Below are 19611 nucleotides of genomic sequence, written 5' to 3' on the forward strand. Positions count from 1 at the left end.
GATTTTCGCTGTGGCCTTGTCAATGTTCAAAGGTCAATTGGCTATTTTTTCAAATTGCAGAGGTCCCAAGGGCAACATGTAGCAAGTTTGTCAAACATTAAATGCTTCTTGAGATATCCTTCAAACAAGCTATTCATGCTTTGACCTCTTAGATGACCTTGACCCTTGTCATGATTGGTCTGTGTCAAATACAGTTTCCAGGTCTCTTATAACCTCTGGGCGGTTGCTGCACATTTTAGCTACTTCCTGTTATTTTAATCTGTATAAGTTCGAAGAAGAATCTAATCTGCATATGTTTGTATAAAAGGTGTGACTTTCTCCTGACCCAGACCACCTGATTCTTTCATATTACTCTAGTTGTGTCAAGCTATTCCAGATTAACTGCAGTCATATGAAAGAATCAGGTGTTCTCCAACTTCTTTTGAGTACTATATATCGGTTCCAGTAACAGCAATGGATAAGTCCAAATACTGGTGTCCCCTAATTGAGGCGAGATGAGGTGAAATGGGATTTAACGTGTGTGTGTGTGTGTGTGTGTGTGTGTGTGTGTGTGTGTGTGCACGGAGGCGGTCTCTCTCCCACTAGACCATGGAGGCTGTCTCTCTACCACTGGACACAGAGGCCACTCGACCATGGAGGCGGTCTCTCTATCACTAGACACGGAGGCAGTCTCTCTACCACTAGACACGGAGGCTGTCTCTCTATCACTAGACCACGGAGGCGGTCTCTCTCCCACTAGACCATGGAGGCGGTCTCTCTCCCACTAGACCATGGAGGCGATCTCTCTATCACTAGACCAAGGAGGCAGTCTCTCCAAATGAAAATGACCTCTCTCCCACTTGACCATGGAGGCGGTCTCTCCAAATGAAAATGACCTCTTTATCACTAGACCACGGAGGCAGTCTCTCTCCCACTAGACCATGGTGGCGATCTCTCTATCACTAGACCACAGAAGCGGTCACTCTCCCACAGACCATGGAGGTGGTCTCTCCAAATGAAAATGACCTCTCTATCACTAGACCACGGAGGCGGTCTCTCCAAATGAAAATGACCTCTCTATCACTAGACCACAGAGGCGGTCTCTCCAAATGAAAATGACCTCTCTATCACTAGACCACGGAGGTGGTCTCTCCAAATGAAAATGACCTCTCTATCACTAGACCACGGAGGCATTCTCTCCAAATGAAAATGACCCCTATCACTAGACCACGGAGGCGGTCTCTCCAAATGAAAATGACCTCTCTATCACTAGACCATGGAGGCGGTCTCTCCAAATGAAAATGACCTCTCTATCACTAGACTAACGAGGCGGTCTCTCCAAATGAAAATAACCTCTCTATCACTAGACCACGGAGGCAGTCTCTCCAAATGAAAATGACCTCTCTCCCACTAGACCACGGAGGCGGTCTCTCCAAATGAAAATGACCTCTCTATCACTAGACCACGGAGGCGGTCTCTCCAAATGAAAATGACCTCTCTATCACTAGACCACGGAGGCGGTCTCTCCAAATGAAAATGACTAAGGAAGTGAAGCCGGAAATTTGACATAACTAAAAGAGCAAAGTGACAACAGCTTGTTTATTACAATTATTCCTAATAAGGCCAAGTGATGGGGTTACACAATTGCAACAGAATCTAACGCGTAACAGAAGAATTTGTTTTATTATTCCAATCACTTTGTTGACTTTTCAAACATTCAACAAAACAGTTCGTAAAGGTGAGCATCTAGTGAAACGAGTTACAAGCAACAGGTTCCGTGTCATGCACTGAGAAACGTGTTCTGAACAGTCTGATAGTATAGACTAGAATTGGTTTAATCACCACCATTACATAGTTAATAGATAGTCCATTGTCATATTAGCATAGCATTGGTTTAGGCTGCGGAATGTTGTATTGGCCAACAACACGACGATACTCTGCCATGTTGTCCACATAAGAACTGGTCAGAGGAGCTCAGTTAATAGTTGTTATCCTTTAAGTACTTGGCGAGCTTAATTGCACTGTCAACCGCGATCGAACTTTTACTTTCCTCTTGACACACACAGAGTAGGATGGTTTGATTTGTCAACACAGCGCAGCCATTTTGAAGCTTTTCGCCCTCAGAACGGGTAAATATTATATATTTCTCCTCAGGATCGCCCCGCAAGAACCTGAACTTCTTATCTTTCATAAACAACCCATTAGTGTATGCAGTTGATAAGTCGGCACTGTTGTTATTGCAAGCATTCACCATGGCTGAGATTTCCTTTGTGTTCGGGGCAATGTCCCCCTTGTCTGTCCATCTTGAGCCGTCGAATCCATAGATGCCGCCAAATATCATTTTTTGACTGGTATAACCTGCCAAGGTGTCCATGTAGCAATCCCACGACATCCTGCTTGTCTGAAACAGAAATACGGAAATAATCAGCCTTGAAGCAGTCCCATGAGGGAGTCCTATGGCAATCTCAATCAAATCAGATGTTGGTGCTCGCTACCACTACACAAAGATCTGAGACACCCCAATACAGGCCACGTTTCCCTAACTTTGAGCGACCAATGAGTAACAAGAAGTCGACATTACCTTATTAGAAAGCAGCATAATTTTGCGGCACTAGTTTCAAATTTGCAACTTTCATTCAAGACTCTGCTTTGAAAAGTAGTGATTCAAAATTTGTAAACTGAACAAACGAAAAATTTTGGATGTCTAACAGATGGCTGAAATTGTATGGCAGTCTTTCCCTTTTGAATGTTTTTCCCACCAAATCAGTCATACAGCCCGTACCTGTTGTTCAGGATGCTTGCATTAACCTTTTCGAGGTTGCATGATAAAAAAACAGTATTTTCAATAACACCACAGATTCCAACTCCTCATTGGAAAATACATGCCTGTCAATTTCAGCTTCAACACTTCTGCATTTTCACAGACACTTACAGATGCTTAAATTTTGACAGAATTGTATGGTTGCATGTGGGAAAGCGAACAAACTAACAATATGTCCCCGATGAAAGTGAGTATGGTTTTATGCCGCTTTTAGCAATATTCCAGCAATATCACAGCGGGGACACCAGAAATGGGCTTCACACATTGTACCCATCTTGGGAATCGAACCCCGGTCTTCGGCGTGACAAGCGAATGCTTTAACCACTAGGCTACCAGACCGTCCCTTCCCAATGAGAGCAAGGGGTCTTTACATGAACTACTCCACCCATGAAGATCCGGGGTAGAATAGGTCTTCAGCTGCCCATGCTTGCCGTATAGGAGACTATGCTTGTCGTAAGAGGAGACTAATAAGATCGGGTGGTCAGGCACGCTGACTTGGTTGATGCATGTCATCGATCCCAATTGCGTGGAACGATGCTCATGATGTCAATCACTGGATTGTCTGGTCCAGACTCGATTACTTACAGACCGCCGTCATATAGCTGGAATATTGCTGAGTGCGGCGTTAAACAACAATTAAACAAACAGAACATATACTTCTCCACTTCTGATAGGAATTCTTTTATCTTTTCCTGATACACAAAAAAATTCTAACTGCCTAGTGTATATTTGAATACAATGACACATGAGACTCCCTATCAAAAGTTGAGTAGCATATCATGGGTTTACATAACACTCTTGTTCTTTTGTCATACTAATCATGCTAATGTGTTGATAACATTCAAAAAGATATGTTGTGTGTCTATATCACTCTTATTATTTTCAATCTATCCAAGTTATATATCAGAATCATGTTTAAAATACACAGTGCCTCAAAAATAATGTTGAGACGTGAAACAAAACGTTTTCTCCCATTCATATGTGGCTTGACATTTTCATGAACCCGATTCAAGGGAGACAACAGGTGAGTTACCTCCCTTTCATACAAACAACTAGAAGACATGGTTGCAGTATTCAGATTTTAGGACTGGATGAAAGCAAGGTATGAAACTCCCAAAAATTTCAGCCAGACCACAGGACTGGCTAGCTGAAATACTTGCCAGCCCTGACCAAAACCTGCCTGCCCACTATAATCATATGTTTCTCAGGATAAGCTAACAGGATTTCTTTTTGGTTACATTTTATCATTCATCTTTACATGTGAATTAATGATTATCATCGGGAAATATTTAGAATATTGTCACCTATGAAATATAACCCGACCGCTGGGCAGGGGGATTTGAAAATCTGGCAGCCCGAGTTGAAATCAACCCGTCTCGGACGGTCGGGCAGGCATGTATTTCGAACACTGATGAAAGTCTTGTAAACAACCATTGTTGTAGGCAAACATCTCTACTTGTGTAATAATAGTTTATTTCAGACCATGTGTGTTGATTAAAACAGATTATGCGCACAAGATCTTCCTCTTGCATCATGATTATGGATGCATGTATTTAGTGAAACCAAAACCAATCTAGATTATAAAAAAACAAGTCTGATTCGACATATCAGCAGAGGGAATTTATTTTTGTGTGGAGAAAAATAAATTCTGTAATAAACGATGTCACAGATTATATGTTCATACTAAAAATAATCACCCTCCCCTAATACTTGTCGTATTTACGGATGACCCTACCCGTGTCCTTGTATATTTTTTCATGACCCTCCAAGAAAAGATAAAATGCAAAAGTACTTTGTATTTTATTACAAAAAGCCAATTTTTCATGACCCTCCCCAAACATGTCTTTTATTTTAAATAAGTAAGAAACTGTCATACTATTTGGTGCCCCTCCCTACCATTCCCCCAGGGTATATGACCAATGACTTTATGACTAGATTGATGTGTTGGCTCGGAAAAAGTAGATGGAACAGTGTTGTAGGTAATTTTGCAAAGCTGTTATTGAATTCAATCTTCAAACTTCATGGAGATTTGTGTACCTTTTGTGGAAGCAACATCACACTTATTAAATCATTTCGTGAGTGAGTAAGTGAGTATGGTTTCTCGCCGCTTTATATTCCAGCAATATCACGGCGAGGGACGCCAGAAATGGACTTCACACATTGTACCAAGAAATAATAAAGACATTTCCCATCAATATAGAAAATGAGAATGATATGTGTTTGTATATATCTATCTATCTATCTATGCAAATTAATTACAAATATGACACACTAAGTCAATCTAATGAAGCCCAGTGATCTTCAAATGGGGGCCCCACCTGTTCCGACCAGTGCAAGGCCTAAAGCGAATGACTGAAGAACTGCGTATGTTTTAATGAGTGAGTGAGTATGGTTTTATGCCGTTTTTAGCAATATTCCAGCAATGTCATGGCAGGGGACACCAGAAATGGGCTTCACAAATTGTACCCATGTTGGGAATCGAACCCAGGTCTTCGGCGTGACGAACGAACGCTTTAACCACTAGGCTATCCGACCGCCCTGCGTATGTTTTAGAAAATGCTTATCAGCATGATCAGTAGGCCAACCTAACGAAGCTTCACGATATATAAATGTTGTCCCGCTTGTTTTTCAGTCCACTTTTAGAAACTGATAATGAACACTAAGTCAACCTAATACAGCTTGGTGATACACAAATTTGGGCCCACTTGCTACCACGGAAATAGCAGCTACAAGATATATAGTCACACCCAGTATACCATATAGTATACAATATAAAAGGATATAGCATACTGACACTGGGTGTGACCATATATATATAGTCACACCCAGTATACCAAATAGTATACAATATAAAAGGATATAGCATACTGACACTGGTTGTGACCATATATATATAGTCACACACAGTATACCAAATAGTATATAAAAGGATATAGCATACTGACACTGGGTGTGACCATATACATATCGTCACACCCAGTATACCATATAGTATACTATATAAAAGGATATAGCATACTGACACTGGGTGTGACCATATATATAAAGTCACACCCAGTATACCATATAGTATACAATATAAAAGGATATAGCATACTGACACTGGGTGTGACCATATATCTTGTAGCTATTTTTTTGCATTACAACAACAAGTCCCTGTGCTTGCTACGGAACCATATACGACAGGAGTGAGTGAGTTGGGTTTTTCCAGCTATATCATGGCGTGCCAGCTTAGTGTGGGAGGGAAGCCCGAAGTGATGCAGGTCATAGACATTTACCAGTTTGGTAAAACCCACGAGCACGGGTATGGTGCTGACCAACCTAGAAACATAATTGGGGCGAACCGGGATTCGGACCCACAATCATAGGTTTCTGGCGTGCCCAAAGGAAGCAACTCTGCACAGCGAATCGTGGCGCTTTGGCGACTGGGCCACCCGTGCTCCCATATATGACAGGAGAAAAGAGGGCCGACATTTTAGAAAATGATTATGGGCACTCAACCAGCCTAAGATAATGAGCATCTCAACATACTACCACTCCTGGCTTTAAAAAATGTGGGCCCACCTACAACTATCTCTATTCTGAAAAATAAAGTGGGTCCACATTTAGGGAATACTAATATGTTCCCAAATTCTTAATTTCACTGGCAAAAAATGTAATTTAATTTGATGCCAGTGACGGATGGGACAATAAAAATAAAATATACATTTAAACATTTGATTAAGAATAGCTTAGGGATTAGATGGCGTATTAATAGTTTTACCAACGACAATGTGCAGAGCCACAAACAGCAATTTTTGCAAATACCAAAACACACATAGCTCCAGATTGTAATCAGAGTAACCCCCCTTTCACACGATGAATCACACAGATCATCCTTCCTAATCTTTTCAACACATGCCCCCTCTCATCTCAAGTTCTCATTTTAAACCCAATCCCCAAATCACATGCTCCATCTAACACCCCTTCTCCCCCCACCCCTTCAAGACATGCTTGTCAAACCTCAACCACTCCTTTCTGATATGTCCTCAAACCCTTCATGAAATCCTTCCTAATCTTAACCCAGGGATTAAGTCCTTATGTGATGCACAATTTTCACAATGTGTATCCAGTTATACAAATGTTGAGAATGGATGCAGAAGAGTGAGTGAGAGAGATTGGTTTAATGCTGCTTTTAACAGTATTCCAGTTTTTCGCAGAGTGTCAGCTTAATATGGGAGGACAGCCTGAAGTAATGCAGGTCATAGACCTTTACCACTTCGGTGAAACCCATGAGCACGGGTATGGTGCTGACAAACCTAGAAACATAATCGGGGCGAACCTGGGATTCAAACCCAAAATCGTAGGTTTCTGGCGTGGCCAAGGGACACAACTCTGCACAGTGAATCACTGCGCCTTAGACGACAGGGCCACCCGTTCTTCCTGGATGCAGATGAAGAAGAACAAAAATTCTGCATACCGAGTGACGCACAATGATATTAATTGACCTACAGCGCAAAAAGAGCAGTTATGGGTGTCCAACATCTTATCCTTTGAGAGAGGTTATCAAGAAAGATGCTGACTTCTTCTTGGAGAAACCCCATCAGACCTCATTTGACAAGCTCAGAAACCGGTGTAGTACGACTTCTGTACTTACAGTATTTGATGTCAACAAGCCATCAGTAATACAATGTGAGTGAGTGAGTATGGTTTTACGCCGCTTTTAGCAATATTCCAGCAAAATCACGGTGGGGGACACCAGAAATGGGCTTCACACATTGTACCCATGTCGGGAATCGAACCCGGGTCTTCGGCGTGGCGAGCGAATGCTTTAACCACTAGGCTACCCGACCGCCCCAGTAATATAATGTGATGCAAGCAGTTATGTAGTAGGAACAGTACTGTTACAAGACGGACACCCGGTTGCATACTCGTCCCAAGCACTCACTGATACCGAAAAGCGGTACGCTCAGATCGAAAAGGAGATACTCGCAATAGTACACAGTTGCAAAATGTTCCATTACTACAATTTCGGGGTCCAGTCACTGTCGAGGTCGATCACAAGCCACTACAAGCTATATTTACCAAGCCTCTCCGATGAGACTGCAAAACATGCTGTTAAGGCTCCAACCCTTTGGACCTGTGAAGATCCAGGGTAGAATAGGTCTTCAGCAACCCATGCTTGCCGTAAAGGCGATTAACGGGATCGGGTGGTCAGGCTCGCTGACTTGGTTGATGCATGTCATTGATCCCAAGTGCGTGCCTTGATGTTCATGATGTCAATCACTGGATTGTCTGGTCCAGACTCGATTATTTAAAGACCGCCATCATATAGCTGGAGTATTGCTCAGTGTGGCGTTCAACAACAAACAAACAAAAAACAAAAATCCAACCCTGTGACTAACAGTTATGTATAATGTTGTTCTTGTTTAAGGCAGCACTCAGCAATTTTCCAGTTATATATGATGGCCGCTTCTGTCATGTGTGCCCAGAAATTTAGCCGATACTCTCCTAACTCGAGATGTTTTCTTTTCGAGGTAAATAAACTTCTGAAAGTTTTGATATTTTGCAGAGTACTTATGCATATCACACTTAACTTAAATGATATACAAACCCTAACAGTTTCTGTGAGTTTCATTTGGGCGTGTCCTTAACAATGCGCCTGCAGCATTGACAGCTTTCAGTCGCAACCCTTTCATAATATGCTCCCAAACCTCCACCCCACCCCTTCATGACATGCTCGTTCTCAAACCTGAACCCCTCTGCTTCACGACCACCTCTCAAACCTGAACCCCTCTGCTTCACGACCACCTCTCAAACCTGAACCCCTCTGCTTCACGACCACCTCTCAAACCTGAACCCCTCTGCTTCACGACCACCTCTCAAACCTGAACCCCTCTGCTTCACGACCACCTCTCAAACCTGAATCCCTCTGCTTCACGACCACCTCTCAAACCTGAACCCCTCTGCTTCACGACCACCTCTCAAACCTGAACCCCTCAGCTTCACGACCACCTCTCAAACCTGAACCCCTCTGCTTCACGACCACCTCTCAAACCCTCCCCTTCACGACCACCTCTCAAACCTCATCCCCACCCCTTCATGACCAGCTCTCAAACCTCAACCCCACCCCTTCATGACCACCTCTCAAACCTCAACCCCTCCCCTTCACGACCACCTCTCAAACCTCAACCCCACCCCTTCATGACCAGCTCTCAAACCTCAACCTCACCCTTCACAACCACCTCTCAAACCATAACCCCATCCCTTCAGAACCACCTCCAAGGTTCATACAGATATGGAACACTTAAATTCAAGTGTCATTTTCAGGGCTTTTTTCAGTTTTATATTAGGCCTATTAGCCTTCGTCTCTCAATATTTTGGTTAAGATCTAGCAGAGCGACGTTAAAATTCAAGGCCGTTTCAAGCCTCTATGAATACCTTATCCTCAAACCTCAATCCCATCCGTTCATGGCATGCTCTCTATCAAATCTAAACCCCACACTTCCATAACCCTTCACACCTCAACCCCACCCTTCCACACAGTCATTCCCCCCACGTGACGCGCCACCAAACCTTCCAGTCCTCACTGTACCGCGAGGGAGACCGCAACACCACAGGGTGAGTTTAGAGCAATCCCAGGTCATGTTGACCTTTGACCCGGACTAAGCTGTGTCTGCGTTCTCCAAGATTGTCTACAGTATACAAAGCTCAGTTTCAAGTCAAACTACACGTTGTTTGCTCGTCACTTGTCCTACGAGTATTAGTCAATAACCATGTTTGAAAAATGCTGAATCAACGGTAGCCATTAATATAACATGTGACCAATCCATGCAAGTGTCCGAACCCGACCACTTTGCCGGCATGTTCACGCTGATAAATAGTGCGTCCGCCATGTTGATTTCTAAGTCTCACAAATGACGATGTTCAGGCTATTGATTAATTCAAGAACATTCTCGAAGCAATAAGCGAAGTATCTTGTTTCGTAACCGAGTTTTAAACCCCAAACCTCCCGTTTTGAGACACGAGTTCGCGAACAGTCGCCATGGCGGGCAACGCCCGATAATGCGATAGCTCCACGCCGACCGAGCCACGAGTCTCCAAACACTATAACACGACCCTCGTTCAACAAACAGGTTACAACCAACATTCCCTGTACCATATACTGTCCTATTATGACAACAAAACGTTTAAAATCTACATTAAGATTCACAGACAAGCGTACTCACTTTGGGCGTTCTGCCGGTCGGGTTAAAAGGAAGTGATGTGAGCGTGCAGTGCGGCAGAGAGGCAGTCGTCACCAGATCGATAACGACATTGTACAGTGTAGGGTTGTACATTTCATGGCGTTGGCTCTGATTCAGCGTGATCGATAGGGACAACTCACTCAACATCTACAATACTACTGACTCATAACACTGGTATGAGTAAATATCAAGTTTTGTGGGGTGCCCTACATGTTTGATACTTTATGATAAAAATTCAGGTTACATTCATAATATCGGACCAGAATTGCATGTCAACATGCTCACATTTCGTAAACAACAAACTCGGAAAATACACCCCGTAACTTAATGCGTTAATACACATTTTCATTGTTCTAGTACACAGCGTGGTGATGTCAGGCAATTGTTGCAACGTGACAAATTGCGGGGATATTTTGGTAATTAAAGGAATTTGGCTCGGGTCAATTGACAGTCCCAAGTTTGAGAAAGTGCTCCAAACCTCACGTTATTTGTCAGCTGACTGGGTAAGCTGTTTCCAAACCCAACAGTTAATGACTGTCCTAAACAAATACTTACAGAATTAGATAGTCATTCATTGAAACGTCCTAGAACTTGGCCTTGACTTGAAATTGGCACCAGGTCGTAGAATATAATCGCTCTTGAAGATGCCAGACGTCACAAATATGTTATTAAATTATGGTCAGTAATCAGGCCTTGTGAGTGAGTTTGGTTTTACGCCGCTTTTAGCAATATTCCAGCAATATCATGGCGGGGGACACCAAATGGGCTTCACAAATTGTACCCATGTGTGGAACCGAACCAGGGTCTTCGGCGTGACGAGCGAACGCTTTGGCCACCAGGCTACCCCACCTCTCCTCATGCGAATTGAAGTAGTACAACTCGTTAGAAAACAACAACTGAAGAATGTGTTTGTCAATTTGCGGTGTCTTCGAACACAACACTTTCAGTCATAAAATAATGTCCGTATTGAGTTGTTTATTATGCAAAAACCAGTATCACCATCCGTCAGTGAGTGAGTGAGTTTGGTTTAACGCCGCTTTGAACAGTATTCCAGTTATATCACAAAGTGTCAGCACTAATCATGGGAGAAAAGCCCGATGTGGTGCAGGTCTTAGATGTTTACACAATCTTTAAGGGCAGAGTAGCCTATGTAAATTAACTTACTCGAGGCATAAAACAATGAATGTATTTAGTATTTTCTTCACCCTAAACATGGGTCAATGAAAGCTGTAAAGTTCTATTTTCTTATCCAATCCAAAATAAAATTATCTCGTCAGGCAGGACTTACAATCTGGATTCTCTAGTGCAGAGATCCCTTGTGTCGAGTTCGTTATTCACGAAGTCAACTGCGACCTGAGGTCTCACTTTGAGGTAAAACAGGTCATCACCTTTGACAGATTCCGAGATATCAGGATTAAACTTTGTGAAACAGTTTGTGTTTCACATGTGTACTGTAGAAGATCCATAGAGGTGTGTTCCGCTCCCAATTGAAATAACTTGCAGTGATAGGCTTATAATAAGCATGTTAAGTTCTACATATGCACAATCTATGAAACAGTGTAGGCCTACACAAGTTGCTTTTGTCACCATTGCAGCAAACATGCAGTGGCATGTACACGTTTAAGGGAGATGTTCAGACAGCCATCCATGAACGTGTTCATCAATCACCTTCGTACAATCCATACCATTGTCAAGTATTGGCTGTTTTCAGGATATTTTAATGAGGAAATACTTTTGAAATCAGTTATAACTTGCAGTGAGCTTGCCATAAATACTGTTGTATACAAATTATAAATGAACACAATACATTAAACATGTTCGAAGATGTTCCGTAAAAAGTGATATAGTTGCGTTTGATCGGATCTAAAAATTGCTACCATTACTTGACACTGTGCATGACAGATGTTTGGGTCGTGAAATATCCGAGAACGTGTTTCCCTGTTCCACGCTTTCATAGCCAGATTTTTGCACTTTGGCTGATACTACCATTAGGCAGGACGTATACGTTTAGACAAATTTTCCCTTTTTTGGACAATACCTCAAGAAGTATGGTTGATGAAAGGGTTTATTATTCCAATCACATTTGAGAGACTTACATAATCAAAATAGCAACTTGCTGAAATCTATGAGCATCTAGCAAAAGATATATTGTAATTATTGTTTTAATTAGAGCATCTTTTTTTTAATAGATATCGCTGTTAAAGATTACATGGAAAACAGTGATGTGTACAGTGAAACGTAGAAAATGTTTATTGAAGCTCACAGCATTCACGTTTATCCATAACGGAATGTGGACGACTATCACCTTGTAGCTTCCAAACTGTGCTGCATCGGAACACTCCACATATAACAAGTCAATAACCCAAGGACACTAAGTACTCCGCTAGTTTACATGTTCCTGATGTGGCAGTAGAGCTTTTGCCTTCTTCTTCACACAAACAGATGATAACTGCCATTTTGGTCTTAATGGCAAATCCGTTATGTAGCTTTTCTCCTTCACTGCGGACGAAGGTTACGCTTTTCTCGTCGGAATCAGACCTCAAGAACCGAAACTTTTTACTATCGAGGAAAATTCCTCCACTCTGGGCTTTGGTCTTTTCGACATCATTGTTATCGCAAATCTTGACTAAAGACAGTGCCTCATCTTTCGTGACAGTCAGGGGCCCCTTGCTTGTCCAGACGTTGCCGTCGAGACCATACATGGCTCCATAATGCATCTTATTGTTCGTGTAGCCCTCTAGACTCGTCATATACGCTTCCCACGACATAGTGCCTAAAAGTAAAGTGAATATTATAGTCTTGAACAAACAAACATGTATACTCCTGCCACATTGTATCTATTGTGTATGTGTGTGTATATGTGTGTGTGTGTGTATGTGTGTGTGTGTGTGTGTGTGTGTGTGTGTGTGTGTATATATATATATATATATATATATATATATATATATATATATATATATATGGAGAGAGAGAGAGGAGAGAGGAATAAATCACAGATGATTATCGGGGAAATTCTGTCTATTATACAAATAAACTAGCTGAAATCACAAGTGCTCTGGTGCAGACGGCCATGTTTTATCCACATCAGGTAACCCATAGCAACAGCACAACCTATCATAACGGGTGATGTTTAAAATAAATAAACGTTTACAGAGTTGTAAAAAAAACATCAAGCGTGCCGAATATTTCCCGAGACAAAATTGTCCTCAGTAAATGTTAGGGACTCTCGGACACCGAAAACATGTGCAAGGGACGGAACCCAGTTCATCTGGTGCTAGCAACACTAACGCGCTAGTCTGTGAACGCACAGGCAATTAGCTTCGGTAGACTATAACCGCCGGTCACCGTGCTCTCTTCCGAACAAACGAGTCGTGGTAAACGACCCTCCGTTTGAAACCAGCTCCTTGAGTTAAACACGTGCTTACTGTATTCAAATGTCAAGACTCAAGTAATACACTAAATGTGCGATACACACGAGTCAAATATTTCAGTGAATGATATATACATATTAATATTGTCCATGGAACCATCGTATATTTTGACATAGTTTGAAAAGTACTTTCAGAAATAAATACAAAATACAAACTGGGACTCATAGCCGGATATATGGATCTGACAAATACATCGTATTACGGGTGTTTAGCTATCAGCTGGGATACGACAGAATGTTAGAGGATAAAGTTATGATATACAGTAAACTACGGTTATAACGAACTCAAAGGGACTAGTAATTTTAGTTCGTTATAACCGTAGTTCGTTATAAGCATATATACAACATAAGTACAGCAAATAGTCGGGGCCAAAAAATAAGTTCGTTATATCCGTCAGTTCGTTATAAGCGTGTTCGTTATAACCGTAGTTTACTGTATTTTGCTTAAAATACTGCATTTATCTGACAATATCAACTCGACCTCTCCCTTGACTGAAATAATTTATGCCGGAAATATTGCGCCATTCATGTTTTATCAACCACGCCTGAACTATATATTTTGTGATGAGCAAATAAAAGCATTCCCTATATAATCTAAGGCTATGAAAATATAACTTTGTACATTAATAATAATAATATTATTCCTCGTTAGTTATATTATAATTACAATATCCTCTTCTTTTATGGCAGTATGTCGGCGTGGTTGCTTATATGACGAGTCAAGAGTGAGTGAGTGAGTGAGTGAGTTGGGTTTAACGCCGCTTTTAACAGTATTCCAGTCATATCGAGGCGTGTCAGCTTAATGTTGGAGGAAAGCCCGAAGTGATGCAGGTCTCAGACGTTTACCACTTCGGTGAAACCAACGAGCACGGGTATGGTGCTGACAAACCTAGAAACATAATCGGGGCGAACCGGGATTCGAACCCACAATCATAGGTTTCTGGCGTGCCCAAGGGACGCAACTCTGCACAGCGAATCGCGGCGCCTTAGACGACTGGGCCACCCGTGCCCCCTGACGAGTCAAGAAGGCTACACTGGCAATTGTTATACAGGGTAGTTCGTACTTCAAAAGGGACGCTTTCCCTGTATTTAAAGTGTGTGGAACGTACGATAGTCTTACCATTTCGTTTTTCAATATTTGCATTACTGAGGGATGCAATGGTTATTATATTACTCGACAAGAGACCTGCACCGGTGGTCAATGAAGGTCATAGCGAAATATCACTCAAATGACAATAGCTGTTTAGCTTTCGCGAGCAGGAAGTATTTTATTCTTATCATGAGCTTATGAAAAACCCCACCAACACAATCTATGCGCTCGGCACAGTAAGGAGTTATAACAAACGAGTTGTTTTTTTTAACCCCAACCAATCAATTTCGACCCTTCTTGTCATACATATATTGATATTGTACAAGGAAGAAAGAAGCGAGAGCGAATGAGTAATTGTACATATACAGACCGAGTCCATGTATTAAATCACGACAAACGAAAACCGCATGCAAATTCGTATGTAGAAAACGTCATGCTTTTTTAATAAAGAAAAAAGAACAAATATATATATATAAGAACATTTACATTAGAAAGTATATGCGAATTATTAAACGTACGTTATTCTTTCAATGATACAGCATAATGATTATATTAGTATATTACCTATTAAGTGCGTTATTCTTTCAATGATACAGCATAATGATTATATTAGTATATTACCTATTAAACCCAAATCAAACTGTGTCGTAAATAAGGCGTAGAGGCTACAACTTCGATGTCATTCGTTACAGACAGGAAGTAGGCGTTACTGTGAGTAATGTCCTTATAGCGAGGAGGACACGTAGAGGTGACGGGGCAAGGCCGGTGTCGGAGGTCGGTGCGGAGATAAGTATGGAGCGGTAGGCATGCAAGTCAGCGCATCATGGTGTGAGGGGTCAAGTGATTAATAAACGCTTATGACATCATTCAGACTGAATAGAGAGGGAGATGTAGACTCGCGCATCACAAACCTAGCCACGACACACGAAACTGGAGAATATGAGTGGAGGCCCGAGGCGAAGAATAAGATCATCAATTCTCAACTGTCACTCTAATGATATTTGTCAAGTACTAAATAGACGTGGATAGCTCAGTTATAATATTTAATTGAAACGGTGTTAACGGTCATTCGTGACCAATCTCGGCCGCCATAGTAATAGAACGGGCGTGGCCTCTTCTTGTCCACATATGGACTATGACAAGCGGATGTCGTTTGAAATTAAGATCACACTCACCCAGAAACGAATTACATTTATATTATCGTACAGCGACGTTCTACAAATATTGTATGTGTATACCTGGCTAGCAACCTATGTTTAAAAATATATTTCACAATTACAGTTTATGCTATCAAATCCAGAAGAAGAAAGTGGTAACTAGTGCACTTTCTACACATTGGCTGCACTGTAGGACTTACTGTTAAAAGTACATACCAAAGGAACTATGGATATTTATAATCAGAATTGTCAGAAAATCAGGACAAAATTCATAAATAATATCAGACAAATTGTTGATGAACAAATAAGCGATGTTCTCGCAATGCCTCAGATCATGACCATCAAATGGAGGTGGGGGGTTTGAAGGTAGCAAATCCTCACAAACTTTATCCAGAATCTCAATCAACAGAATCAATTGAATGATACTATACGAAGCAAATGTGAAATTATTGTGACCTAACAAATAGTTACTTTCTTTGCGCATGTGTTCGCGTTTCCAGTGATATTAATCAATCCTCCTTGGAAGGGGCGGAAGTAGATCTATTTCATTTAAGTACCAACATGTGCTTGTATCCTATTTTCTTCTCACAAAAAAAGAACAGATATTCGTAACAAGTTGCGTAAAATGTGTAATTGTTGCAAAATCATTTAAGAGGAGATTAATAACTGTGAATACGTGTTATGGTAAACCAGGATATATATTAATGACATGCAGCTTACAAAATGGGACGAAAGTTGCTTATGAAAGAGACGTAGTTGTAAAATGGGTTAGACGGACATTTAATTCACGCTTTAGTGATCCCCCCACACGCGACATGGCGACAGAATGTTCGAGAATACTCACATATAATCTCTCGACGCTAATGTCAAACACCAAACACTTCGACTGAACAGGGAAACGATTCCTTGGCGAAAAATACAACTCGAATTTTACATCCTTGTCATCACGTGACAGTTACTGGGTGGTGGCCCGCTACCAACATGTCTTCCTAATGGTGGAATACCGCCATGTAGACAGGTGTTGCATGGATATGTCGATAATGATTAACAATTACAGCCGCGTCAAATGAAACCACAATTAAGAACGACACAGGTATAAAATACCTGTAGGCTGTACTCTTTAAGTTAATATCTATTCGACACGACACTTGTCGAGGCTTCAGGTGTATTTGGCGTCTGATTGAGGACAGGTGCGGTGCGGTCACGTTGTCTGATCGCAAACTCCCACCCAACACCTGCAATTCGGTACTTTGGGAGAAGTGGTTTTAAACAAGGGTTTAAAAGAGTACTTACGTGTGTAAGAAAGACTTTCTGATTCCTAAAGAGAGGCGAAACGTGGTGTGGCTGATGTTTTTTGTCCCACCGGCTAGGTCCGACCACTCTGTTCAGTGCACGCTCTCGTGTGACCCACATTCACAGTGCGAGATCCTCGCGGACCAGTCTTTATCTGCGATCCGTGACGATACCGCCTGCTCGCGATAGGTCGACTGTGCCCGCCTCCAGCGGAAAATCAAACTGCTGAAAGTGAAAGATAGCTCATGTGTTACGTTTGGATCAGGATTCCATTTCGTAATTTGTCAGTGGTATAACGATAATTAATCGCATGTGTCCACTTGTGGCTTGAGGGTGTTTGCTTGGAATCCGTGGCGTGGATGGTCAACTGTCGCTGTGTTGACCGTTGGGTGCCTGGACATTCGCAGCGACACACGGACACACCTCCCGGATCAATGTTGGCAAATATGCAGACCATTGAATACACCTCTCTTCTACGAAACTAAGACAGTGAAATTTCACTGCACTTGTCATTGATGTGAAGGCTGTTCGATAATCCGCATCTTGTGTTATAACATATCGCTGTACGCTCCTGGTATATATTCATTGCGTTATAAGGTATACTTACCCATAGTCCTACACCATGACCGTGGAATATATTTATTTTATGATTTTTTTTATCTGGAAATGCATACAAAAGCAAGTCTAGCCAGCTCAAGCTAGCTCTATTCCACAATCAGCATCAGAAATCAGCATAGGACGTTTTATTATTAGAGTCAAGAAGGAAATTGTGTAACATAAGATTTCAGAGACTAAATGTAAGTCTAACTTACCCAATGCGACATAACATATCAGTGCGTGAACGCAATACACACGAATTGCTAGATTTGTGAAAATAATCAATTTGAGTGTGCACTCGGATTACAATTCAATTGTAAATGTTACCAAAAGAAGCATACAATGCACTTAAACTCTATAGTCTATAATGGTACCTAAAGTCCCATATACCATTTGGCATGTATATTACCGTATGAATCCAATAGCATTAAAAACGCTCACTCCATTAATTTATACTATGATATTTAAAAAAATAGCTTATTCAATTAATTTCCTCAGTTTTCCGATCGGGCGACTGAGTAAATGTATTTTGGAAATTATTTTAGACCTGAAATGTCCGCACTCCTATTTATCTTTAATAAAACCCCATTAATGGCGAGTATAAAACTGAACATGCACGTCACTAGATAAGTGCAATAATCTTGAATGCTATCTTACATCAGTTTCGTGAGTGAGTATATTTGTACGCCGCCTTTAGCAAAAGTCCAGCAACATCATGGCAGGGGACATCTTCACTAGCATTCGTACATTGCACCCCTGGGGCTCGAACCCGGATCTTTTGTGAATCCCACGAATACGCATGGGTGTTGTGCTGAAAAACCAAGAAACGGGATCAGGGCCCACTTGCACAAAGCGATCTTAGCGCTAAGATGATCGTAACTCCCATACTTTAACATAGGCTTACAATAGTTGTAGCGCTAAGATCGCTTCGTGCAAGTGGGCCCTAGTCGAACCTGGGAACACATCTGCCCGACTTAATGCGGTTCCTTTAATTGTCAACGTGGGTTATTTATGATTGTATTCAAATTGTATTGAAATTATGATTGGTCGTTTTAAAGGATTTATATCTTAATTTTGGGCTGTAGGGAATCAATTGGTCGAAGCGTTCGCTTGTCACGCTAAAGACTTTGAGAAATACTATTGTTGTGTGATAAATGTTCTGAGAAAACGGCAGACTTGAAGACAAATAATTAATATTTATTTATTCAACAGGAATGTAGTGACATGATTCTTCTGAATAAAAACCCGTTTCAGTATGTAATATATAATTATTTTTGAAGATAAACGGTTTTACAGAATACTATAGTATTACAAACACCTAGCAGCTGAGCAAACGTTGCACTAAAGAATATATAATTATTTTAGACCATATACGGTTTAACAGAAATATACTATCATGATATGAATTATCTGAGAAGTCCAAACACCATTTGACATATTTCAGAACATGCCATTTAAACAGAAACGTAATTACTATTATAATCCCATTTATATGAGAGAACGTTGCGCTATAGAAAATATAATTTACAACAACGTACCACTGCATAGAAATACACAATGAAAGGGACTACAGAAAACTACGGTTATAACGAACTCAAAGGGACTACTAATTTTAGTTCGTTATAACCGTAGTTCGTTATGAGTACATATGCAGCATGACTACAGCAAGTAGTCGGGACCAAAAAGTAAGTTCGTTATATCCGTCAGTTCGTTATAAGCGTGTTCGTTATAACCGTAGTTTACTGTATGTAAGAAAACGTACCATCTATAATTATAATAAGAACCATATGCGCGCGCAAACCAATTTTATACACAGGTGGTTGAACACTTTATCAGCTTTCCTTTTTTTAAATTTAATGATGTGCAAGTATTTCCTACATTGTCAACTGATAGAGCGAATATTGTGTTGTTGCTGAATCGTAGCGCCGCCATCTGGGGCCTACACGTTATCCGCAGGAAACTGTGTTGCATTGTGCAGTGCAGCAGATGTCAGCAGCGCATGTGTGGCGGGATGTCAG

General features: G+C 41.3%; 1 protein-coding gene across 2 annotated transcripts; it reads right to left on the bottom strand.

The window, feature by feature from the left end:
• Window positions 1–1559: 1559 nt before the first annotated feature.
• LOC124121689 lies at window positions 1560–17192 on the bottom strand. Of its 2 annotated transcripts, XR_006859070.2 has the most exons (3): window positions 16997–17192; window positions 10582–12799; window positions 1560–2380 (listed from the first exon to the last, which is right to left on the bottom strand). XR_006859070.2 is itself a non-coding variant. In XM_046484740.1 (2 exons), the coding sequence occupies exons 1-2, from the start codon at window positions 10117–10119 to the stop codon at window positions 1958–1960; spliced, it is 534 nt and encodes a 177-aa protein (XP_046340696.1). In that variant the 5' UTR covers window positions 10120–10162; the 3' UTR covers window positions 1560–1957. The 2 variants fall into 2 exon arrangements, 1 of the variants encoding a protein (XP_046340696.1); XM_046484740.1 differs by lacking the exons at window positions 10582–12799; window positions 16997–17192 and adding an exon at window positions 10009–10162.
• Window positions 17193–19611: the final 2419 nt, after the last annotated feature.

Source organism: Haliotis rufescens, unplaced genomic scaffold (genome assembly GCF_023055435.1).
Source record: "Haliotis rufescens isolate VD_foot unplaced genomic scaffold, xgHalRufe1.0.p SCAF_8, whole genome shotgun sequence".
Taxonomy (NCBI): Eukaryota; Metazoa; Mollusca; class Gastropoda; order Lepetellida; family Haliotidae; genus Haliotis; species Haliotis rufescens.